Consider the following 26,450-nt stretch of genomic DNA (forward strand, 5'->3'; position numbering starts at 1 on the left):
TATAAACGCCATGTTAGCGGTAGGTGTTTTGCGGATTGATGAGGGCAGTCGTTGAGGCTATAGGCAGGACAAATAGTGTTATAACGCAATATACATTTACTAATGTTTAGCTCCATGCAGCACGTAAGGCATCATCAATGGACGCAGTTTAAGGAAGGTTGAAGAGACTTTACATCACAACCAATATTTATTTTACAATGTATAAAACATTCGTCAGAAAATAAACAAATCTGCGAGTAGAAAGGGCATATTAAAATCAAGAAAGATCCGAGAACAGGCCCCTGTGGATGGCAGGATTCAACTGAAGCCGCGTGAGACGCGGAATAAGTGGTTGCAACAAAGTGAAAACGAGAAGAACACTTGGGTGCATTTAGGTACGCCGGTACCAATGTTTAGTACGCTTAATTTGTGTAGCAGCGAAACATGGTTAATCTTGTGAAAAGCCTTCGAAATATTCGAAAAGGTTCAATCTGTCAGAAAAGCGCTATTAAATATGCACACATGTTAGTAAAATATAAGAGTTAGTCCCACAAGAATAAAAATGGTCGTTTCAGAATGCCCACATGATAAAAGTTCATTGGATACAGGCTTCATGAATCAATATTCACACTGTATATGGGACATATCTCTCTCAGATAAAAGCAATATATTTTCTAACCTCAGTACGTAGCAGTTGCTCGCCCCTTGCCAGGAAGCGTTTGCAGCTGTTGACTCTGTTAACGTCGAGCTCTGGATCACTCGTGTCTTCAAATAAGCAATCGGCTGCTCCTTCACTGCGCAAATATAAAAGCAAATATATGTACAGATTTTGGATACTGCGTTTTCATGCAAAAAAGAATGAGTCAGCGCTCTATCTTGTTTTGATCTTGTTTGTGGTTTTGCAATTCTACGTATTGTAATACCGTGTTAACTTTACACTTTATATATCTTACCTGCAGGTGTTCTTAGTGTTCGGAACACCTTGATCGGTCTCCGCTAGAAACAAAGCAGTTAGGTAGGCCCATCGCGTCGTCAAAATCTATCAAAAGCATGCGTTGATTATATGTTTAGATGCGCCCTTTCCACAGGTAGACTGCGGTCACTTCAGTCACGATATGTTTAGATGTATATTTAAAAGACGCCTCATCAGGCGCCATAGGAAATTTCGGTTATACGCTGGAATTTGTTCCGTGCCATCTATGGAGCGTTGTGCCGCAAATTTTTTTTTCAAATCGGCTCATTAATACTCGAGATAGAAATATCACAATGCCGCGAACACATGATTTCAGCAGGCGGGCTCCACTGCCAAGCAAGATGCTCTCTCCACTCGCCCCGTCTAGCCTTTCCTTCCCTGGGTTCTCCAATACCAGACCTCGAGGATCGCGTGACGCATACGTGACTGGCCCTGCCTTCATTCTTTATTCTCCTCGCTTTTTTTTTCCCGCGCTAACAATTTCCGCCGACGGCGTCGCGCGCGGGCTGTTGTCTCGTTCGCGCACAGCCCGATATTGCACTCTGTGCACAAGTAAACATGACTAGCGGTATAATTTAGTGCTACACAAATACTGAGTCAGAACAAGCCGATCGAATAGTATGATCACGCGCTGGAGCACGATAAAAAATGCCATACTTTCGGTACCTACGCACGCGACCGCACGACCTTGGGAACAAGCAGATTTAGCGTAAGTACATCCGCAGACATTACATTTGTGTGTTTTATTGTGTTTCTAAACTTCGTTTCGTCAATTCAAGCAACAGATCACACAGATAACAGACGTTGTCTTGAATAATTCTCGAAGTCACGTGTCACCACGAGCGACGTCACAATGCGGACACGACTAAGTAGACGCAGGGGCACAACTACGTCACCGTCCGGCTTGGAGCGCGGCGGCCCCGAGGAGAAGGAAAAACGGCGTTCGGTTTGAAAGTTCACATGTTTCCGCGGTGCGTAGCGACGTAATACTTTGCAGACATGATCGTTATCGCTCAATGTATGCTCTGCGCTTGTTAGCTCAAAATGGCCAGGCCTGGTGAGGGGCCCCTTGAGGTAAACTTACGAAAGCTCACATTTCAAAGGCCGCACGCAGCGTGCATTCAAGGTGCAAGTGCGTGTCCTTAACTGAAGAACGGAAACCGCGAGATGAAATCCAATGTCTGTGTGTCTGTGTGTGCACAATCACATGAAAGCAGCAAATGATAAAGTCCAGAAAAGCTTAGCATTAAAAATATTTTCGAAGGTGAAGTGTCGAAATTACAACCTAAAGGTAAAATAATTGAAACACACGAAGTCTACTCATCACGTTTCCACTGTTCTAGGAATTGTGCATTTGAGACTGCCTTTTCCACGTCCATATTCATGGGTATGCGAACGTACTCGCTACCCTGTTTCAATATATATGTTAAGAATACAGGATCGCTGTATAGAAACGGCGAGCACTTCGGGCAGAAACGCTTGCGCAGAAGCTACGCACCCACAGTTTTTTTCTGAATGGTCATAGCAAGTTGTTTACCAGCGTGGTTTAATGCGGAAACCCTGATTTCTAAAATCGACGATGCTCGAGCGCCTAGGAAAGCTTGAAAATCTTGTTCACTTGTCTTAACGGTCTCCTAAAAAAAGTCATTAAAGAAAGTTATTATTAGAGAAAGTGTGCGCAAGCTGAGGCGTAATGTTCAGGCGAAATTACAGCGTTTGGGTCATTTAAAGCTAACACAAAATCCCGCTGCAATCGCTTTCAGCATGTTTATACGCGTCAGGAGAAACAATTGCGTGCGCTTGGAGACCACTTCCTTCGCCTCAAATTAGGCTATATACTGTAAAATTTGGTGCGTATGTGCTACGATACCCCGTCTAGGTTGAGTTAATCTGATGTGCGCGCCCCCTGTGTTTCTTTTTGCCTGTACATTTCAAAAGGTACATTTGCGCTATACACTCCTCACACCAAGTCTCTTTCCTTCTTTCTTGATTCCAGTTCTTGTATGTGCTTTAATGTATTTATTTGTATATAGCCAGTGTGTGATGTTCAGTTGAAGCCCCCTCCTGACTAGATCTCGACGCATAAACCATAAGTAATGATTCAGAAAACTCAATCCTTCAAAACAACAGTCGCTACAATATTTTTTTAGAAAGGGGACGATAAACCACGTGCGCGGCTTATTAAAGTTCTTAAAGAAGTTCGATTACTAGTACCGAATGCTTTTGTGCTGCATTAATAAACTTGGACCTAAAAATCTTCACTCTTAAATGATCTTTAAAAACCGCTCATTTCTTTAAAATTTGAACTCGGTGCATTATATTTACATTTTTCTGGAGACCAAAAAGGCGCATATAATGATTTTGTGCACTTTCAGAGCGATGAACACCTTAGCTCTGTGATGTGTGGTACAAAACAAGCCTTAACCGTCGCCTGCACTTTTATTGCTCGATTTATGCAAGGTTAGATTAGTAGCGCCAGCGTACCATTACAAATTTGTTAATTTTTATTGTGCTAATAGCGTCAATAAAATAACTTACTTTAGAAACTTCTCAATATCGGCAATGCTGCAGGGAGAGTAGGACGGATTTGGGATTGGTATCATGTGTGGGCTCATTATGTATCCAACCTCGAAGCAGTTGACTGCGCTACCTTCACCATCGTGGAAAGCTCCGATCCTGAAAAAAAAGTTTAATTTCCAGGATTCATTTTCCATTCATTTATCATTATTTTATTTCAATTAGTAAATACAAGTAATTCTCCCAGTGTTGTCCTTGGCGTCTTTGTCTGTTGGCTTCTTATGACATGATCAATAAAAATTGGCCCCCTGGGCTAACCCCCTTTCTTCTCATTGACAACATAAGGAGGGTCTCGCATCCGGCCGCATTGATGACTCAGGGTAGCATGTGTGGGTTTATTGACGAATTGCGTTCACCCGAACAGTTAAAACAGCTGACATAAGGAAGTATAATATGAATAGAATTGAACATGCTCTCTGGCATAGAGGAAGCCTAAAAGCAGTGAAGAAGAAAATAGAAACAGGCAGGAATCAGTTCTATGCGTTAAGAGACAAAGCCGGCATTATCATTACCCACATGGATGAGATAGTTCAAGTGGCTGAGGAGTACTATAGAGATTTATACAGTACCAGTGACACCCACGACGATAACGGATGAGAGAATAGTCTAGAGGAATTTCACATCGCACAAGTAACACCGGAAGAAGTATAGGAAGCCTTGAGAGCTAAGCAAAGGGAGAAGGCCGCTGGGGAGGATCAGGTAACAGCAGATTTGTTGAAGCATGGTGGGCAGATTGTTCTAGAAAAACTGGCCACCTTGTATGCGGAATGCTGCATGACCTCGAATGTACCGGAATCTTGGAAAAACGCTAACATAATCCTAATCCTTAAGAAAGGGGACGCCAAAGACTTGAAAAATGATAGACCGATCAGCTTATTGTCCATTACCTACAAAGTATTTACTAAGGTAGTCGCAAATATAATCAGGAACACCTTAGACTTCTGTCAACCAAGGGACCAGGCAGGGTTCCGTAAAGGCTACTTAACGATAGACCATATTCACACTATGAATCAGGTGATAGAGAAATGTGCGGTATATAAACAACCCTTGTATATAGCTTTCATTGCTTACGAGAACGCATTTGATTCAGTCGAAACATCAGCAGTCACGGAGGTATTACGGAATCAGGGTGTAGACGAGCCGTATATAAAGATGCTTCTCCTATCCCATACTTAAAATCCCATACTTCTACAACTACCCCGCTCATGTGTTTTTTGTGGCAATGTTGTCCCTGAAAACTTTCAATCTCATCCGCCCAACTAACTTTCTGCCGCTCAATGCTACGCCTCCCTTTTCTTGTAATTCAGTCCACAACCCTTAAAGACCATCGGCTATCTTCACTCCTCATTACATGTCCTGCCCATGACCATTTCTTTTTCTTGATTTCAACTAAGATGTCATTTACTCGCATTTCTTCGCGAATCTGCTCTTTTCTTATCCCTTATTGTTACATCCATCATTCTTCTTCCCAGAGCCCGTTGCGTCGTCCTCAATTTAAGTATAACCCTTTTCGTAAGCCTCCAGGTTGCTGCCCCGTATGTGAGTACTGGTAAGAAGTATCTGTTATACTCTTTTCTTTTGATGGATAATGGCAGGCTGCTGTTCGTGATATGAGAATGCCTGCCATACGCACCCAGCCCATTCTTATTCTGATTATTTCAGTATCATGACCCAGATCCGCGGTCACTACCTGCCCCAAGTAGGTGTATTACATTACTACTTCCAGTGCCTCGCTACCTATCATAAACTGCTGTTCTCTTCCAAGAGTGTTAAACATTACTTTAGTTTTCTGCAGATAAATTTTTAGACCCACCCTTCCGCTTTGCCTCTCCAGGTCAGTGAGCATGCATTGCAATTTGTCCCCTGAGTTACTAAGCAAGGCAATACCATCAGCGAATCACAAGTTGCTAGGCTATTCTCCGTTAACTCTTATCCCCAATTCTTCCCAATCCAAGTCTCTGAACACCTCCTTTAACCACGCTGTGAATAGCATTGGAGAGATCGTATCTCCCTACTTGACGCCTTTCTTTATTGGTATTTTGTGGCTTTTTTATGGAGGACTACGGTGGCTGTGGAGCCGCTATAGATATATTGCGGTATTTTAACATACGGCTCGTCTACACCCTGATTCCATTATACCTCCATGACTGCTGACGTTTCGAGTTTCGACTGTATATATATATATATATATATATATATATATATATATATATATATATATATATATATATATATATATTGTAAGCACTATTAACGTACTTCGTCGTTTTCATTTGTACATAGCCATCATCATCTTCCCTGTTCTTCGACTTCTTCGCGCGTGGGCTGGGGGCGTTGCCTTTTGTGGAATAAACAGCGCTGGACAACTCGATCGGTCTCGGTATTATAAAGTGGTGGAGGTACGTCAAGATCCCGACGTCCTCTCGCGTTCCCGTCCTCCCTGGAGCTCCGTTCCGGTCGCCGCCTGCACCCAGCTACCCCTACAACAATGGACACTTCCAACCCCGGCCCTTCCGGCGCCTCAAACCCTACCGCACAGACGGCCCCACCTGCGGCGCCCTCTTGGACTGTGACGAGCCCTCAGCGCGATCCCCGTCTTTTCGGGACTCCGCGGTGATGACGTAGACGATTGGCTCGACCACTACGACCGCGTGAGTTCTTGCAACAAGTGGAACGACATCCAGAAATTGAGGCATGTCGCCTTCTACTTGACCGGTGTTGCGAAGACGTGGTATTTCAACCACGAATCCGACATCGCGGATTGGTCCACGTTTACCTCGAAGCTGCGGCAAATCTTCGCTTCCTCGTCTGGCCGTGCAGAAGTCGCCAAACAGAAGCTGGGAACGCGCCGCCAACTTCCCCAAGAGTCTTACACCTCATACATAGAGGATGTCTTGGCTCTGTGCCGCCGTGCGAATCCTAGCATGACGGAAGCCGAACGCGTTCGCCACATCTTAAAAGGCATTGGGCCTGTCGCGTTCAACGCCTTAATCGTGCAAAATCCTGCTTCTGTCCAAGACATCACTTCAACATGTCAACGCCTCGACGAGCTGCAGTCTATTCGTCTTCCACATGACAGCAGCGATCCTCAGGTTCCTCATTCTCCAGATCTACGTGCTCTTATCCGCACCATCATCCGCGAGGAGCTTCAACTACAAGACCTAAAGCGTCCCCCTGCTGCCTGCGCACCAACCCCCACCTTCGACTTGCGCGAGGTCGTAAAGCAGGAGTTGACAGCGATGACTACACCCGCGACGCATCTTGCTCCGGTAGCGCGCTCCACACCTACCTACGCGGATGTTGTTTCGCTACCCACCCCTACCGTGGCTTCCGTGCCTGCTGGCGTTTCCTATGACCATTTGGCTTCGATGGGAACCAGAGCACTTGCTGCGCCATCGTACCCTCAGTGGCGTCCACCTCGTCCGGTTTGTTTTTACTGTGGCATACGCGGCCATATATCTCGCTTCTGCCGCCGGCGCCAGCAGGATGAAAGGCGAGGCTATGCTGAGCACGAAAGAGACCACACTCGCCGATCAGACGACTACTATACCGGACCACACTCGTTCCCTCAACAGCGTTCTCCGTCTCCACCAGCTGCTCCCAATCTGCCTCATAGTTCCCGTTCGACCAGACGTCGTTCTCCATCCCCTTACCGGCGCTCTACATCACCGCTTCGTCCCACTTCCCATTTTGTCGACCAGCACTCGGAAAACTAACTGTTGCAGTTTTTGGAGGGGAAACTGCTTCTTATCGGTCTTCGAAAATTCCTCCTGTTCGCCCGGCCAACATGCTTTCTGTGACTGTCGAAGGTGTTCCCGCGTCAGCTCTCATCGATACCGATGCCGCCGTTTCTGTTCTTCGGAGTGATCTGTGTTCCCGGCTCCGTAAAGTAAAAACGCCTTATCTTGGACCTATTTTGCGTGGTGCTAATAATGCATTCATTCACCCTGACGGACAGTGTACTGCTCGTGTTCTCATCGACGGCATACGCCACCACATCGAGTTTATCATCCTTCCAACGTGTATCCATGAACATATACTTGGTTGGGACTTCCTACATTCTGCTTCAGCCGTCATTTCATGTAGAGAGGAAGTTGTCCACATCACGGATACAGAGTTTGAACCTGTTGCGGACTCTTCCCTTTCATGCGTGAACTTGGCCATCGCTGCAGACTACGTCCTGCGTCCTGGTCACGAAGACGTTGTAGCCGTAACATCCAGTCAGATCGCCGACGGAGACGCCCTAGTCGCCCCTTCTTCCCGCTGTACTTCTCGCGGCATTCTCATTGCCACCTGTCTCGTCCGGTTTTCACGCGGCCGCGCCCTTCTGTCTGCTTGCAACACGACCCCAGATCCTGTGATGCTGCCCAAAGGGATGACTGTGGCAACGCTCGCCGACACTCAACCTATCTCTCTAGTCACGCTTTGCCCTTCTTCATCGCCAGCACCAACCTCAGGTTTGGATGATTCTTTCCCTCCTCCGGCCGTTCTTGGTTCTGACCTATCAGCCGCGCAGGCCGAAGCCTTAATGGTGGTCTTGGCAAAACACAAAGCCTGTTTCGATAGCTGTTCCCCTGTGTTGAGCCAAACTCCTGCGGCTACACACCGCATCGAAACCGATGGTTCCGCTATAATACGACGACGCCCCTATCGTGTATCGCCGTCCGAACGAAAGGTCATTGAACAACAGGTCGCTGACATGCTTGCGCGGAAGATAATACGACCTTCATCTAGCCCATGGGCGTCTCCCGTGGTCCTGGTAAAGAAAAAAGATGGCTCAGTTCGCTTTTGCGTGGATTATCGAGCGCTCAATAAGATCACACGCAAAGACGTATATCCAATACCTCGAACTGACGACGCTTTGGACACACTACAAGGGGCGGAGTATTTCTCCAGCCTTGATCTTCGATCAGGATATTGGCAAATTCCGATGAACGAGACTGACAAAGAAAAAACCGCATTCGCTACAGCGGATGGCCTTTATGAATTTAACGTGATGCCTTTTGGCCTTTGTAATGCTCCTGCCACATTTGAGCGCATGATAGACAACGTACTTCGTGGTCTAAAATGGAAGACATGCCTCTGTTATCTGGACGATATTGTCATCTTTTCGTCTGACTTCAGCCAACATCTTCATCGATTAGACGAAGTTCTCAAGTGCCTTGCGAATGCTGGTCTCCAGATCAATACAAAAAAATGCAAATTTGCAAGCAAAACAAAAAAAGTATTGGGTCACGTCGTTTCAAGAGATGGCATCCAGCCTGACCCCGAAAAGATTAGTGCCGTTCTTCAGTTTCCTCGCCCCCAGCAACAGAAAGATCTACGTAGTTTCCTCGGCTTGGCGTCATATTTTCGTAGGTTTATACGCAACTTCGCAGCAGTAGCAGCTCCTCTACACAAGCTACTGGTTACCGGTGCCTCTTTCACGTGGACTAGCGACTGCGAGTCGGCTTTTCAAGCTCCTAAGCGGCATCTTACTTCCGGACCAGTGCTTCGCCACTTCGATAATCGTGCCCCCACCATACTCCATACTGACGCAAGCGCACAAGGTATTGGCGCAGTACTTCTGCAACGTAATACAGCATCTAAAGAGCAAGTCATAGCATATGCCAGCCGAACACTTTCTCCAGCTGAGCGGAACTACACCATTACAGAGCAAGAGTGCCTGGCTATCGTTTGGTCGATTCAGAAATTTCGCCCATACCTTTACGGCCGCCACTTTACCATCGTCACCGACCACCATGCTCTGTGTTGGCTGTCATCAATGAAAAACATGTCAGGACGCTTAGGACGCTGGATACTCCGCTTGCAGGAATATGACTTCACTATAACGTACAAGTCTGGAAAACGCCATCATGATGCAGACGCATTGTCTCGCTGCCCGCTCTCACTCTCTCCAGGTAACGCGCCGTCGTCTTCCCAACCACGTCGTTCCGATGCTACGCCTGCCTCTCACCAACTCTCGATAACGCCCCTGGACCAAGTTACGCTTTCATCACGTTCTGATTTCGTCTCACTTCAGCGGGCCGACTCCTACTGTCGAGCTCTCATGGATGGCCTTAGTGGGTTCGCCGAACCACCCAACAGCCGCTTGCGACGCCAACTTCGACAATTCCGCCTTCAAGGTGGCGTGCTACACCGCTACGTTTACCACCCAACAGGTCACCGGTGGGTCCCAGTTCTACCTCGCTGCCTTCGTTTGCGGGTATTAGAGGCTCTTCACGACGATGTATCGGCTGGCCACTTAGGCTTCCACAAGACTTACGACCGCATAAAGACCCGCTGCCTCTGGCCTAGCCTATCCACAAAGGTGGCCAAATACATTGCCTCTTGTGCGTCATGTCAGCACCGCAAACGCTCGACATCCCCTCCTGCCGGTTTACTACAACCTCTCCCTTGCCCGGACGCACCTTTTGAATTTGTTGGCATTGATTTATATGGTCCCTTGCCGTTGACACCCTCCGGTCACCGTTGGATTGTCACTTCGGTCGACCATTTAACAAGATATGCCGAGACTGCCCCTCTGCGATCCGGCACCGCTTCTGAGGTCGCCGACTTTTTCTTGCGCGCCATCGTCTTGCGCCACGGGGCTCCTCGCGTTCTTCTCAGTGACCGTGGCAAGGCGTTCATTTCACAAGTTCTCGAGGAAGTTCTTCGAGCCGCTAATACCGTCCACAAATCTACTTCTACTTATCATCCGCAAACCAATGGCCTTACTGAGCGCTTCCGCCGTACGCTGTCTGACATGATTTCCATGTACATCCGTCCTGACCACACTGACTGGGATAAAATTCTTCCTTTTGTGACATTCGCATATAATACTGCTATTCAACGGACTACCGGCTACAGCCCTTTCTTCCTTGTGTATGGACGATCTCCTTCCACCATATTCGACAGAGAACTATTTTTCGCACCTTCTTCGCCTAACGCGTCGCTTCCAGAAGATTTTGCTGCCCGAGTTGCACATTGCCGTCAAATCGCCCGGCAAAGCACAGAAGCTACCCAAGCTGAGCGCAAGCGTTACTGCGACAACAAACGCCGTGACCTACGTTTTCACCCTGGAGACCAAGTCCTGCTTTGGACTCCAGTCCGCACTCCAGGCCTCTGTGAGAAGTTCCTTCCACGCTACATTGGCCCATACACCGTTGTGCAGCAAACATCTGCAGTGAACTATCTCGGCCGCCCAGTACACTCCGTCACTGACCGGCGCCGCCGGAATGCCGAAATTGTTCACGTCTCGCGGATGAAGCCCTTCACTCCCCGTTTAGATAATCTCTAATCTGCGGCCAGGCTGGCCGCTTCCATGACGGGGGGAAGTTAGTGTAAGCACTATTAACGTACTTCGTCGTTTTCATTTGTACATAGCCATCATCATCTTCCCTGTTCTTCGACTTCTTCGCGCGTGGGCTGGGGGCGTTGCCTTTTGTGGAATAAACAGCGCTGGACAACTCGATCGGTCTCGGTAATATAATATATATATATATATATATATATATATATATATATATATATATATATATATATATATATATGTAGTAGGCAAAGAGGGATTCTTCAGGCTACCTTTCAAACGTAAAGAACTTGAGTGGTGCTACAAGGTAAACGGAACAAGTATTTAATTTCGACAGTTTCGATCGGTGGACCGATCTTCATCAGGGTTTACAGAAGAAAAAAAACCCTGATGTAAACCCTGATGAAGATCGGTCCACCGATCGAAACTATCGAAATTAAATACTTGTTCTGTTTACCTTGTAGCACCACTCAAGTTCTATATATATATATATATATATATTATATATATATATATATATATATAAGGGTTGGTTGTATTCCGCACATTCCTCCATCACCTGATTGATAGTGTGAATATGGGGCATTGTTGAATAGCCATTAAGAAATCCTACCTGGTCTTTTGGTTGACAGAAATGTAAGGTGTTCCTGATTCTATTTGCGATTACCCTAATAAATACTTTGTAGGCAACGGACAGTAAGCTGGTCGGTCTATCATTTTTCAAATCTTTGGCGTCCCCTTTCTTATGGATTAGGATTATGTTAACGTTCTTCCAAGATTCCGGTACGCTCGAGTTCATGAGGCATTGCGTATACAGGGTGGCCAGCTTTTCTAGAGCAATTTGCCCACCAGGCTTCAACAAATCTGCTGTTAACTGATCCTCCCCAGCTGCCTTCCCCCTTTGCATAGCTCCCAAGGCTTTCTGTACTTCTTCCGGCTATATATGTGGGATTTCAAATTCCTCTAGACTATTCTCTCTTTCATTGTCGTCGTGGGTACCACTGGTACTGTATAAATCTCTAGTCATGATATTGCCGGCTTTGTCTCTTAACGCACATCGTGATTCTTGCCTATTCCTATTTTCTTCTTCACTGCTTTTAGGCTTCCTCCGACCCTGAGAGCATGTTCAATTCTATCCAGATAACAAATATTAATGTCAGCTGTATTACGCTTGTTGATTAACTTGGAAAGTTCTGCCAGTTCTACTCTAGCTGTAGGGTTAGAGGCTTTTATACATTGGCGTTTCTTGATCAGATATTTAGTCTCCTGCGAAAGCTTACTGGTATCCTGTCTAACGGAGTTACCACCGACTTCTATTGCGCACTCCTTAATGATGCCCATGAGATTCTCATTCATTGTTTCAACACTATGGTCCTCTTCTTGGGTTAAAGCCGAATAGCTGTTCTGTAGCTTGATCCGGAATTCCTCTTGTTTCCCTCTTACCGCTAACTCATTGATCGGCTTCTTATGTACCAGTTTCTTCCGTTCCCTCCTCAGGTCTAGGCTAATTCGAGTTCTTACCATCCTATGGTCACTGCAGCGCACGTTGCCGAGCACGTCCACATCTTGTATGATGTCAGGGTTATTGTAGAGCGCACAGTCTATTTCATTTCTAGTCTCGCCATTCGGGCTCATCCACGTCCACTTTCGGCTATCCCGCTTGCGGAAGAAGGTATTCATTATCCTCATATTGTTCTGTTCTGCAAACTCTACCAATAACTCTCCCCTGCTATTCCTAGAGCCTATGCCATATTTACATTTTAGATGCATACATACATGTTCACGGCTATACGCTGCACTAGTGTACTACAGTAACTTAATGTAGAACCTGTACTTTACTGCTTGTGGACCGGGAGAGGAAAGAGGAAGAGGGGCGAAAATGGGACATTTTAATATTTCACCCTCTATGTTATTAAACAAACTGTAACGCAATAATTATGTCAATTCTGTTCTCAGTTTCTGTGTAAACTCGTGTACAATGTGTTAAAATATGTAACGTTATGTGTGGTCCGCTCACTGCCAATGAACTGCCATAAAATAATGTATAATACACGCGTTTATTCAGGCTACAGGGGCCCCTGTCAGGCGCTGTACGCTTGTTGCCCCTGCACCTTTCTTGAAATTGTACTCAAGATGAAATAAACTTTCATTGATTCATTCATTCCCACACTGAATGTATTTGGTTTCGACTTTACCCATCGCCGATTCCACGTCTTCATAGCACCTTTCGACTTCCTGGTCATCATGCCTGGATGTAGGGGCGTAGACCTGTGCGACCTTCAATTTGTACCTCTTATTAAGTTTCACAACAAGACCTGTCACCCTCTCGTTATTCCTTAGAGTTCCTGTATGTCACCAGCTATATCCGTATTAATTAGGAATCCGACTCCTAGTCTCTCCGCTAAGCCCCGGTAGCACAGGACGTTTCGTGTCTTGCAGTGTATATGCTTCTTTTGTCCTCCTAACTACACTGAGCCTTATTATATCCCAATTACTACCCTCTAATTTCTCCAATAGCGCTGCTCGACTCGCCTCACTAGATAACGTTCCAGCGGGAAACGTTGTCAGGTTCCGATTCCAATGGCGGCCTGTTCGGACCCAGGTATTGTTAGCACCCTCTGCTGCGTAACAGGTCTGACCGCGGCCGTAGTCACTTGCTTCTGAGCTGCTGGGGACTGGGTTTGATTGTTGCATTTTTATAGGAGGTAGTGGCCAAGTACTACACCAGGTTGGCCAATCCTGCTCTGGTGAGGGAGTGCGTTACCGGTTCTGGTCACCGGGATCAGGCCAAACTCCCGGCTTGTTTATGAAATTTTGTCAACACGTTAATTTTTTAATCCGGTGGGAAATTTCGCGGCACCGGGATTCGAACCACGGTCCTCTTGACCGCGAGACGGATACTCTACCTCTACGCCAGTGCTCTACCCTGTGCCCGCGTTGCAGGGACAACATGGCCACAATTAGCACATGACGGGTGTAGTTAGAGAAGTATGGAAGAGGCCTTTGCCCTGTAGTGGGCGGGACAAGGTTGATGATGATGATGGCAATGATCATGAAACAGATCACGTACTTATGACGCCTTCGGCAGAAAGGATGTTCCACATTCTCCGCCAAGGTATGTGAGTGGTGGCGCTGGCAAACACTTCCAATGTTAGTTCTTAAACTAACGCATACATACCCGAGAAAGTGGATGGCATGACGGCCTCACGGTAGCGCCATTCGTAAGAGCATCGCACGCGTATTACGAGTACGTGGGATCGCTCCTCACCTGCTGCAAGTTGTTTTTTCTCCACGTTCATTTCCAATAATATTTCGTTCCTATAATTAAATCAGTAAATAGAAGTAATTTTCCCAGTGTTGCCCTTTGTCTTTGTTTGATGGCGTCTTATGATATGAAATATAAATCGGATCCTTCGGTTACCATCCTTTCTTCTCGATATTAAGACGTAGGCGTTCAGTATTTATGTAAATGCGTAAAAATGCGTGATGCGTCAATTTCCGTCATCTGCCTGCGAAATATAGATGCAGCTAAAGCCTGTTCTACGCATCGGATGCTGTCAGAAAAGGTTGTTTGAAAAAAAGTGGTTTTCATCAAAACTCTTAGGAAGCTATGTTATCCCTTCCTTTCTAGGTTTACTGATTTCATAATTTATCTTCAGCTTTGCCATTATTGCTGTGATTAGCAGTCATGTGTATGCATTAGTGGGCCCTCTTTGTATCCTGACTATCAAACAAATGCACAGCATTGTTACGCAGAGTAAGATATAAATCACATAAATGCCTACATTTACTAAGAGATCAAATTCCCGCCACAACATGATAATTGAAACAGGAACGAAATCGTAACCTCACGCTTACTGCAAGCACACACTTGCCCTAGCCCGGCCGTCTAACCCCACTATTACCCAGGCTTACACCCCACTGATGCATGTAAAGCGTGCGGACACAGGGCAACGCTGCGACACATACTCTGTCATTGTGCCGGCAATAACAGTACCGAAACTGCCACTATCCACGACGCGTCTAAAACGGCGGACGTGACCAGAATACAGGAAGCCTTGAGCTCCCTCCTTCCCGACGCCGCTCCAGCTGGAGGGATCGCCGGAGACTTTCTCAGTCAACGTCGACGCCTCTGGGGGTGGCCCTCAAACGTTTGAAGCTGGAAGACCAGCTATGGGCCGTCCGGGAAGCGATGCCACGCGAGTTTAAGCACATCGGGAGGCCTGCTGAGGCCACAACAACCAAAAGTGCTGGACCACTCTTTTTATTAAAGTTTATTTTCTTCTTTAAAATATATCTCCTGCTGGCCGGAATCAAACGCGGGTGTGTCACATGCGTTCAGACACGCACCACGTGCGAACTTCTCGGCTGCGCCACTAGATGCCGCAACATGTCCGGTCAGAAGCGCGAAAGAGGCGCCTGCTTCAATACATGTCTAATACATAACGCTTTGTGGCTGTGGTGATTTGTCGCTAATCACAATAACGTGAGCATTCATGGAGAGATGGGTTCGGTCAAATCATTGTGAAGTCATTTAGAAATATGGCTGCGCATACATTTTTTTAGATGATTGGGGATGAAGCCGAGGAAAGCCTAAGGGTTTTCACATGCAGTTCAATTTAGAATGTATAAATACTGAAGACAGAGAGAAAGAGACAACATTATTCATCAGAGTGGGGAGCTAATTCATGGCTCGTCATGAAGGCCAGATGGCCGCTCGGCGTTGCGTGATGGCAACTTCTTCGGCTTGCTCCACGGCTCGGGTTGGCACGTTCGCGTTGAAGATAAGGAGCACTTCCTCCCACGATGAAGGTGAATGAGAGGCCAGGAGTTCGGGGCGAGGGGTGACTTAGGATGTGACTTAGCGTAGAAAATACTGAAGAAAAGCGGAAATGCGTAATTCGGATGTCACGGGTTCGGTTTCGACAGGCGAAAGGTTATCTTATCGTCCACTGTCATATACTCTGTGCTTGATTATTTTCCACATTTCAATTTGAACCACAACTGAACACACCTGAGCTTTCCTTGGCTCCATTGCCAGCTGGCTTTATATGGCCGTGATTAAAAATATAGCGCCCCTTTACTGTTTGCCTGTTATATATATATATATATATATATATATATATATATATATATATATAACCCCTGCACTTGCTAGTATATCGTAAACATTTATTGATCATCATTATTTGCTCTGCTAACGTTGTTTATCTTGTTATGCTGCGTTAATGCGATAACACTAATTATGCGTTTTATACGGTTAATTAAAAGAGGTCCAAGTGGTGCTCGTGTCCGTGACCTCCTGTTGTATAGAAATGAATGAATGAACATCCTTATTGCTTTAAGAGACTCAGAAAGGGCGAGCTACATGTGAAGCTTGAAGTTTCTAAAAGCACAGCAATAGCTATATACGTACGTACTTCACAAATTGTTTGAAGCTATGCAATGGCACCACTAAATTTCAGTCATTACAATAAGCTTTTTCGCTTAAAACATCACGCGCGACTTGTGACGTGTTTCCTTTTCTTCTTTTTTTTTTTGCCTAAAACAACGGTACAGCTAAATTGGCATGCTGGAGCTCGTCGGAAAAAATCTTTTTCCTGCCGACATTTTCAATCATGGTCCTCCCCAATAAATTAGCTGCTACATACTGCGCGTGGCCACAAAATCTGTCGCTGTTTAATCTGCCGCCACTAAAGGGTATTGTATGATGTTCCAATTTCGGGAACATCCGCAGAGAAGGGCGCAAAAAAAAATGCAGCTCGGGATCTGTCGGTGTGTACGTATAACTGGGAAGAATCCGATATCGACAAATCATACAGCACGGTGCTCCAGGGCTTCGCGTTGGTTGACCTTACAGTGGCCTGGGCGGCATGTGAGGGCTTTTTCTCGGGCAGGTATGTGATTATGCCGCTCATGAAGTAGACCCTCCTCAATAAATAGGTCATCTGGGAGCTAACCTTCGCGATGAAAATAGGGAAATAATCTCTAATAGGGAAACGCTTGTGGTGGCCGTTATGCGCGAAGGCCTGCTTCATGAATTTTTTATTTCTTCTTTCCTTCGCACGGCTTGTACCGCCGCTGCTGCCGATGCACGGAGGTAAACGCGATCTGATAGTGCTTCAAGATGGCTACCTCCGCTTGCCTTCTCGCGCTCTCTTGGCTCTCGCATTATTTCAGCCTCCGCTGCGCCCCGCATTCGCTCCTTCATATTTCGCTCCGCCTGTTCGCTCAAATACGCCTTCTATGCACGGCGTCGTTCGACCCTCTAACGGCCGTCTAAGAGTTGTGCTCTTAAAGATCAAATATCGCCACTCAGAGGTATCCCAATTTGCTATGGTACTTACGCATGAGATATTTCGTGCGCGATGGCGAAAGAAGTATCACCATCGTTGTCTTCGTCCCACACAGTCAGCACATTGTCAGGGCCACAAGCTCCTTCAAAGTTTGCGCGCCCTGTTTGAAAAACATAGACTGAGAAATATGCTTTCAAATGACCCATAGAAAGAGATGTCGGAACTATAGAGATTTGGCTCATATAAGCGTGCGCCCCCCAATTGTGTGCGAAGGTTTCTGTCTTATGCGGAGCAAAATTGAATAGGGGAAGAGAATTCACAAGAAAGCAAGGAATCGAACTAGGATAATTTTTCTAGCAGTTCACAACCGTTTGTACAATTATCGTGCGGAAAGTAAAGGTAACTTTAACTATAAAGACAATATCAGAAAGGGCTTATGGGTTCACACTCTCCTACACTGCTAGAAAAATTTCGCAATAAATATTTCCCAACCGTTCCCAAAATAAACTGAAGCTATAATTCAAGCAAAAATAAGATTTCATTGCACTTAGAGAGCATTTTTGAAATAAGTGATATATAGCTACGCGATGGTGTCTTAAACTCCAAGAGCAACAAAATTTCCCATTCCCAAAATTGGCCACTGAAGCCACAAATAAAGAGACGACGCGTGTACCTGGTGGATAGCGGCTATAACGTAAGCCCCAACACGTCGCCTGCAAGATTTTTCAGCATGGCGAGAGCAGCTATGCGAGCCTAATAATGTCGGAAACATTGCTCTGCAAACATGCATTCTAAGTTATGCACAACTTCCATCGGGTTGTTGTGGCGGGGTTTCTTTAGTTTGGTTTTGAAAAATTGAATGCTGGTTGAGAATGTGCAGCCCAAATATTTAGGCGTAGGCTGCACTCGGGTCTAGGCCATTTTTGCGCCCTATCTCGAGCTCAGCTAATGATTTCGCATCAGGAGGTCCTGCTTTCCCTCGGGCAGTTCAATGTAAAGATGTTTATAGCGTTGTGGCTTAAAATGCGATAGTGCTCGAGTGCTCGCCGGCTGTCTAAGCATGCAGCCGCGCTGCCACATGGGCAGCAGCGCACCCAGCTACCCACTGCCACCCAAAGCTGAAGATTTAAGGAGAGCCACACCATATTCTAAAGCTGTTCGTGCACATCAAAAGCTCCAGGGCAACACTACAGTTTTTGGAGAAGCAGGTGCAAAATTGAAAGTCGGAGCCTTTCTGATGCTGCTCAAGAGCTATCCCAGAAAGTAATATTCCCGTTCCATCTCCATTTTGGGCAGGTGACTTCAGCGAGTTTCTGACCTTGATGCAAGAAAGGAGAGAAAGAAAATGTTCCAAGATTTATTTCCTGCGATGTAGATGTGCTGCCGGGTTCCTTTTTTTATAAGTAATGGAATTACAGCTAAAATTCTTATAAACGAACATATACACCCTAACAAAAATATAATAACTTTCCAAAAATATTAGGCTCTGTGCAGCTTCCAAAGTTAGAGAAATTTGTCGGTAAGTAGAGGTCCATTTTCAATATTACCTGCATTTTGGAACGAGCTTTCTCCAGATTGGAAGATTTCAAAGCAAGATATGGTGTAAGTTTTCAGAAGAATATCTCCGTTATTTGCTTTTTATTGGCTAATCATATTTGTCACTACAGTTAACTGAAGTTACGAAGTCAACGATTAAATGCCAGCAACACGAAACACGAGAGCTCTCTGTACTTTGTGATGGCTTGTGTTATCTGTCATATAGATGTACACTGCAGAGATGTGAACAATATACACAAAAGTCAACAGCGGAGTCGTACAAACACATAATTTTACGTAATCACGTGCTACCATAACGAAGGAACACAGAGGTTTCACAGATCACCTTAATTACCTGTAGACTTTTTGCCTGCTGCAGATAGAATGTGTCAACGACTAAAACGTCTTCATCCTGGAATGATATGTCCAAAAACTTGTTTACCACAACAGACGTCTAATTTTATTTCAAATTGGTCTACTCGCGGATACATGGGGGTGAAATCGAAGTTGTATTTCTATTAGTAAGATAGTTATTTCACTTCTTTTCCGAACGTTAACGCAGAAGATCCACGAAACTAAATAAAGGGGCACATAGCTAAAATCTTACGTAAAGCTTAATGGAATGATAACGTTTCCGTGTTAACTAGTTTTACATCCCTAGTAAACAAAGTTTTGTAAGGAAGAAAAAGAGAAAGAATCACAATCGGATGATATTGACCAGTTGAGGACATTCCTAGGATAGCACGTGTGGAGATTCTGACGAACGGCAAAAGAAACGTCGATGCTGGATAAACGGTGTACAATATTGAGCTTCGCGACCACTCGTCGATAAGTCTGCCTTTCTACCAACGGTTCAAGTTATAAGGTAGTAGCGTGTTCTGAAGGTGCTCTGAGGGTTACGATCGTATGGATTTAAAATTAACCACACTGTCTTCTTTTGGACACGTTTGGGCCGTTGTATGTCGGATGTACAATTAGGTGGCCAAAAAACAGACACATACTGAAAGACAGGCATCATTGGGGTCTTGTAAACTCCTAGGTAACATTCCTTTGCTGCCACTTGTATAGTTCTAAGGTATTCCAATTTTCTAAAATATATAATTGCGTATTTCTCAACGCCGAATAAAATAAGTGGATAAATTTATCTTAACGATTAGGAGTGCTTCGGCTCAGACAATATGATATACACGAAAATTCTCGGCAGGCCAGCTAATACGTTTGAATACAACTCCCACGCTGCTAGCGGATGCCACAACGAGTACCGGGATGCTGCAGATCTGAGTAGAGCGGCGATCGTGTGTTTACTTGGCTTCATTGTTTCTCTATCTGAACGCTCTCCTCATTGTTTGCTATGTTCGCATCATCCGAGCACGGGCAGCGCACGCGAATCGTTATCGTGGCGACCCTTGCAGCGTCAAAGCATCTCGACCTTTAATGTAATTCTTATCGCAACAATACATCAACTCTATCAACTCAGATACTTGCACTTCTTAGTGCGCCACAAACTTAAATTTGCCGTGCATTTCACGACACATTGCTCTGTCCAAATGAAAGTGAAATTCCATGTAGCATATATTGGCGGTGAATTCCGGCTCAAGCGCATATAAAAGCACACAGGGACGGGTGCGTAGTTCGTATTTCATTTAAGAAAGAAAACATACCTTGTATGCGAGATGTTCCTCCATTCTGGGTCTTTTTACTGAGTGGTTTCCTACAAAGTTAAAGGCCACCAACCGTCAAAACATTATATCATACTTGAAAGGACAGATTATATAGGTTCTTAAAATCTGTGTCCTACGCCAGGTAATATCTCTTGGTGCAAAGCATTATGCGCCATTAATATGAGAACTCCATAGCCAGAAATACTGCAGTCTTATCGCAGTACATGGCTCCTGTCACTTTTTTCTCTTGGCTTCAACGTGGCTTTTTTAGTTTATGATTTGCGTTGCTACGGTATTGCGCGTTCGTAAAGTGTTTGGTTACCTGAAAATATCTTGTAAATACGAGAAAAAAACTCTCGCATGTCCTGCCCAATTTTGGTTTATTAAAATCCGAAGGTTATCAGAAAACGACAAGGAGAACGACTGCCACATGATGCGGGTACTGTAAAGACAAATACCATGGCATAATTACATTGGTAACGAAGATGACGACCAATGAGGAAGTGCAGATGGTGTAATGGTCACTGCTATTACAGAATGACATGCATGGCGCCTTTGTGGAGTGAAGCAGTTAAGAGTATTTCTTCAATAGTTCGTAGCCGTGGTGGTGACGGCCGGCTTGCCTCGGGGCGTCTTGGTGAAATGCAAATGTTACTTGTACAACAGCCAACAACACAGGTTGCAACCCAGTACCGTAGCGGACGTATGCATGGAGTAATAAAATGTGCAGAAATCTTCAACGATGATTTTCCACATCAGCGAATAGCAAGGGCAAACGTACCAATGGAGAAGAGAGAGAAGAGAAAGCAAGGACAAGAAAGGCAGGGAGGTCAACGAGAAGAGCACCCGGTTTGCTACCCTATACGGGGGTGAGGGAAATGGGAATAGAAAGAAGAAAAACGGAGAGAGTGAGCACTGAGTGCGTGTGGGAGTGACAATATACGCAGGGGCACTATAAATGGTCTCTTAAGGCGGTGGACTTCAAGTATTGCACTAGTGCACGAATCGCTTCTGGTGCCAGTGACGGGTGGGACCACGGTGCGAGTATCTTACAATCGGTGAACGGTCTTAAGTCCAGTCGGTGTAAGGTTGCCCCCGCAGAGAGAGGCGCTGTACATCGTAGCGCGGGCAGGTACACCATAAGTGCTCGATGGCTTCCTCGCATCCACAGGAGTCGTACATGGGGCTCTCTGCCATTCCCAAACGATAGGATTATGCGTACCAAGTGAGGAATAACGAAAATAACGAGCAGACAGCGCACGAACTCCTGAACGAACGTTTTCCTTATACTTTAGTCCGACTGCGGAACATCAAACACCGCGAAATCACGAAAACGGCAAAGAGGCCAAATAAGCTAGTCACTTTAAAAAAGTAGGACAGGGCGTCACGTGACAACCTTGAGGTCTTGTCAGCAAAAACAAAAATGGCACGTAGGCCCTCGTAATGCGATCAGTATGCGGTGACTTCTGGTCCTATCGTTTGGTTGCGCCTGCTCAGGTGGTTTGATCTCGCCATTTGTGAGGTGGGAAGGTGGCGTCTTGAAGGTTTGCAAGACAAAAGTCTCCTTACGGTTATTTAATTCAAAAGCAGCATGTCTCTTCCGCGCGATACTTTTCACTTGTTCATGTGCTTGAATTGGGCGAAGATCATTTTCACGGTGGGTCATCCAATTTTTGGGCAAAGCCAAGTCAACTTTGGGAGTGGGTCAGGTCGAATTTGAGCATGGGTCAATTCAATTTTTGAATTCGGCAAAGTAAATTTTTTTGGATGTGGCCGCGCGGCCGTCGCCTTGGATGTTCACGATGGAATTTCGCAGTTCAAGCACTTCAAGCCACGGCAGGTCCAGCACCGGGTATGTGACGCCAAAACTTGGTCATGTGAGTTTTGGTAGCATCGAATTCTAATTTCGGACGCCGGAATTCCCACTTCATGGGGCACATAATTCGTTGGTGTTAAAATTGCGCAGGTTGAACACCTGTGTCAAAATCGTGAGCACGTGAAACTTTCGAGGTGTAGTTTTTGTTGCCCGACGCTGATGTCTGATGTTTGCTCAACAGCGCTGTCGTTATCTTTTGGCTCTATGCTTGATCGCACTTCTGATAAGGCATCGCTGCTGGTCTCGTGTTACCGCCTCTCAAATCGATGCTGAAGAATTCTCTATTACCAGCTTTCATGGGGGTGCGTTGCTTGACGTAATTGACGTGTTGTTGGAATACTATATTTTTATGCGTTGTGAGCCCAGCCCATGAGAGGCGTCACACAACACGCTAGGTAGCCACAACTTAGAAAAGCCGGTAGAATATTTGCAGGAAGCATCGGTTTATTATGCAGAAGAATTCAAGCTACGCTGCTGCTGATATTACGAGACCTAAGGAACGCGTGGAATAGGCAGACCACGCTCGGACTCATTGCAAGGGTTTGAGCCGAGTACACTGGTGATTCCTCTAACCATGCTGGTAAACGCAAGTGAGGCCTTAAAAACTGCACAGTCGTGCGCCAGGTGCCCAGGCCCACGTCCATGCTTCACGGCAGCCCACCTGAGGCAAGGTGGGACGGTGTGACGGTGCGGCTAGACGAAAAAAGCCGTTTCCATCTTACATGTCTGCGACGGCAGGCGCCACTGAAAGTTGTTCCGAACCAAACAACCCCTTTCCATGTTTAGCGAATATGGAGTACGGAATAGTTCCGCCCAAGCCACCGCTCGAATACACCTGGGAAAGATGCATGCGGTTTTCTTACTGCACTCGCTGCGGTTGCACTTCGAGCACGTTCCCTCCTTGAGGCCATCGCGAGGGCAGTGTCTGCCTTGGACGGTGACCATCAATTGGCGCTCTCCGGTGGGGCTGGGCCCCAAGCCCTGCCCTACCGTTATCTTCCATCGCGCCGATGCGCCTTCGATGCAAGGCACGCCAGTTATCGGTGAATATGACGGGTGAGGTTTTGGGGCCCTATAATGTAAAACTATTTCAACCTCTTTTTATCTCTATCTCCTAACATCAAGTTTCGGTAACCAACGACGTAAGCAACGGCCGGTAACCCATATAGTCTGCTTCAAAACCCCAATCAAACGCGCTCCTCGCTTAGAGGAGGTCAGTCCTTTAGCTTTCAAAGCGAATAGGATTGCCTACACTCAGTAGTTATTGTTATCTACTTCGCTGACAAGAGGCGAGTAGCACGCTGAAGTGGGGAGGCTTTACTAGGAGCACAGCGTGGAGCCCAGTGAAACTAGATAACCGCATGAGGATGGTGGTGCCCGCGTTTGCAATTTCTCTGCTTCTCCTTGCTTAGCCTACGATGGCTGGTCAAACATAGCGGATGGGTGCAACGGAAGCTTAAGAATGCCGCCAGAAAGGACCTTAGGCAAGGAAGAGCTAGCAAAGCTATCTCGTATTGGTGCCGAACCAGCTCGATAACGTTATACTGCAACTCAAAGATATTTGTTACACGCAAATGAATCTATGCTTACCAGCGGCTCCCCGGTGCAATCGGCGGGCACCCATCTTCTATTCCTTTTGGAACGGGGCAGTCTCCCGCTATTCAGAAATAAATTAACCTTTGTTCGGCATATTATTGCGTCTAACGCGTAACCGTCACTTTGACGCGGTGAGTTTTTGTGTTTTTGGGACGTCGCGTGAGAGACAGGTGACCTGGGTGCATACCGAAACCGTTTGGCCAATAGCCCAGGGCTAATGTAAATGAAGTCGTCAAAGACGAATCGATTTTCTTTTTTTGCTGTTAGGTCTAATCCTCCATAAGCAGTGTGCGCGTTTCATATATGATGGGGGCGTTTTCTAGGTTTTCGTGAGGCATCGTGTCAGAAAGGCGAATTGGAGTTGGCCCGTAAACCATTTGACATATTCTGGATGGCGGATTGCAGAAATTGAATAGAAATGTTTGAACTATTTTTACGTCATAGCGCCCTTTGTCCTGTGTTATTCTTAGAATAACCTAGAATACCTTAGGCTAGTACGGGTAAAAGATGTCAATCAGTGCTTCTGTAAACAATATGAGCATTCCAGAGGTCAAAGCAAGACTCTAAATTCTGTAGACACGGCATCAACATGTATTGAAATTGCCATTTTTAGGAGCAAGAAATGTTGTCCAAAGGGACTTGATTGGGAGAAAACAATTGCGTTAGAAACACTGCAAATCTGCTCATTTACACACACAGTCAATGCAAATATAAGAGAGTAGAGCATAAATACATCACGATAACTTGTCATATGACTAGAGGAAAAGAATCTGGGATGCAATAACGTAATTCTATTCTAAGCTTTTATTCAGAAATTCTACAATCAGACCTCCTCGATTGACAAAAAAACCTTCGCGCCTCCCCAACCTCACCAGTCTGTCAATCGACGCCACGAAAAGCGCGATACCTCCCCGTCAAGTATGATGCGTACACAATGATAATCTATTATTAGACTGAACAAAGGAAAAATAATTATTTCTTATTTAAGGCATGTTCGCCGTAAGCCCTCTGCTACTGTTCAAAGTTATCGGGCCGCGAACTTCGCAGGTCTGTCACCCCACGTCCTAAAACCGCGTCAACAATGCGTTAATGGTCCGAACGAAAGTGATTTCTTTTTCTGAATAGCCGGAAGCTGCCCCTTTCTGGAAGGAATAGAAGATGGCTGTCCACCAATCACTCAGGCATGGGCTACTCGGAGGAGCTGCCTGAGAGCATAGAGTAATCTTTAGAAGTCTCGCTGAGACTTCCGTGGCGCCTGCTACATCCGAAGTACACTGCCTCCGGTATCGCCCCAGTTTACAATGGGATTAGCTTGCCAAGGTGACCCTTAAGTATGACGGCATTACGGCGATCGTGTGATGGCGCAACGACGACGGTGGTACGACAATCGCGCTACGACAGAGGAATAACGTCGATGGCACCGCGGATGCAGTATGATGGTGACGGCATGTTCATACTGAGAAGACGATTATGAAATGATAAGGTTGCAATAACGAAGCCAATTATGCCACGAGGACAATAAGATGACGACTAGCTTGTGATAAAGAAGGTGTGGCGATGATTGTATGATGAGAACCGCATCACAAAGCTGGATTTACATCAATATCGACTCCCCAACGGCATGAACACGACCATATGAGAACGGATGCATGACAACGACTGTTTTACGACGGCACAATAATGGCAATTGCGTGACAACGGTGACGTAACCACGATTGAATGACGATAGCATGACTATGATAGAAAGAAAAAGAAATGATGTCACTGAAACGACGAAGATGGTAAGATGAGGCGGCATGGTGACGAAGAGATGGTGTTTCTGAAGTAGCATCATCATCATCATCAGCCTGGTTACGCCCACTGCAGGGAAATGCCTCGCCTATACTTCTCTAACTACCCCGGTGATGTACTAATTATGACCATGTTGTCCCTGCAAACTTCCTAATCTCATCGGCCCACATAAATTTCTGCCGCCCCCTGCTACGCTTCCTTTCCCTTGGGATACAGTTCGTAACCCTTAATGACCATCGGTTATCTTCCCTCCTCCTTAAATGTCCTCCCCATGCCAACTTTTTTCTTGATGTCAACTAAGATGTCATTACCTCGCGTTTGTTCCCTCACCTAACCTGCTCTTTTCTTATCCTTTAACGTTAAACCCATCATTCTGCTTTCCATAGCGCCTTGCGTTGTCCTCAATTTAAGTAGGACTCTTTTCGTAAGCCCCCAGCCTCCAGCCTCTGCGCAGCTCAGACCTCAGAATCCAGACGTGGGCAGTGCAGCAAGCCCGTGAGGCGGCGTTGAGGCAGGGCCTTGACGTTCCCCCACGGGAGACCTGAGCCCGGGTCGCGTTAAACCTTGCCGGACGTACAAGACAGTTGTATCCATCCATCCATTTACGGAATCCTGCCAGGTCCTTTGGTTGACAGAAGTCTAAGATGTTCCTGATTCTATTTCCGATTACCTTAGTAAATACTTTGTAGGCAGCGTACAGTAAGCTGATCGCCTATCATTTTTCAAGTCTTTGGCGTCCCCTTTGTTATCGATTAGGATTACGTTAGCGTTCTTCCAAGATTCCGGTACGCTCGAGGTCATCAGGCATTGCGTATACAGGGTGGCCTGTTTTTGAAAACAATCTGCTCACCATCTTTCAACAAATCTGCTGTAA

General features: G+C 46.0%; 1 protein-coding gene across 1 annotated transcript in view; it reads right to left on the bottom strand.

Moving 5' to 3' along the window:
* LOC140213790 (venom metalloproteinase antarease-like TtrivMP_A) overlaps positions 1–26,450 on the bottom strand; it is a 38,665-nt gene that overhangs the window by 9,387 nt on the left and 2,828 nt on the right. The window contains exons 3-6 of the mRNA XM_072285114.1: positions 20,314–20,363; positions 17,168–17,276; positions 3,491–3,628; positions 659–773 (exon numbers count right to left, since the gene is read on the bottom strand). Coding sequence (XP_072141215.1) covers positions 659–773; positions 3,491–3,628; positions 17,168–17,276; positions 20,314–20,363 — 412 coding nt within the window. The remainder of the gene's footprint in view (positions 1–658; positions 774–3,490; positions 3,629–17,167; positions 17,277–20,313; positions 20,364–26,450) is intronic.

Source organism: Dermacentor andersoni, chromosome 10 (assembly GCF_023375885.2).
Source record: "Dermacentor andersoni chromosome 10, qqDerAnde1_hic_scaffold, whole genome shotgun sequence".
Taxonomy (NCBI): domain Eukaryota; kingdom Metazoa; phylum Arthropoda; class Arachnida; order Ixodida; family Ixodidae; genus Dermacentor; species Dermacentor andersoni.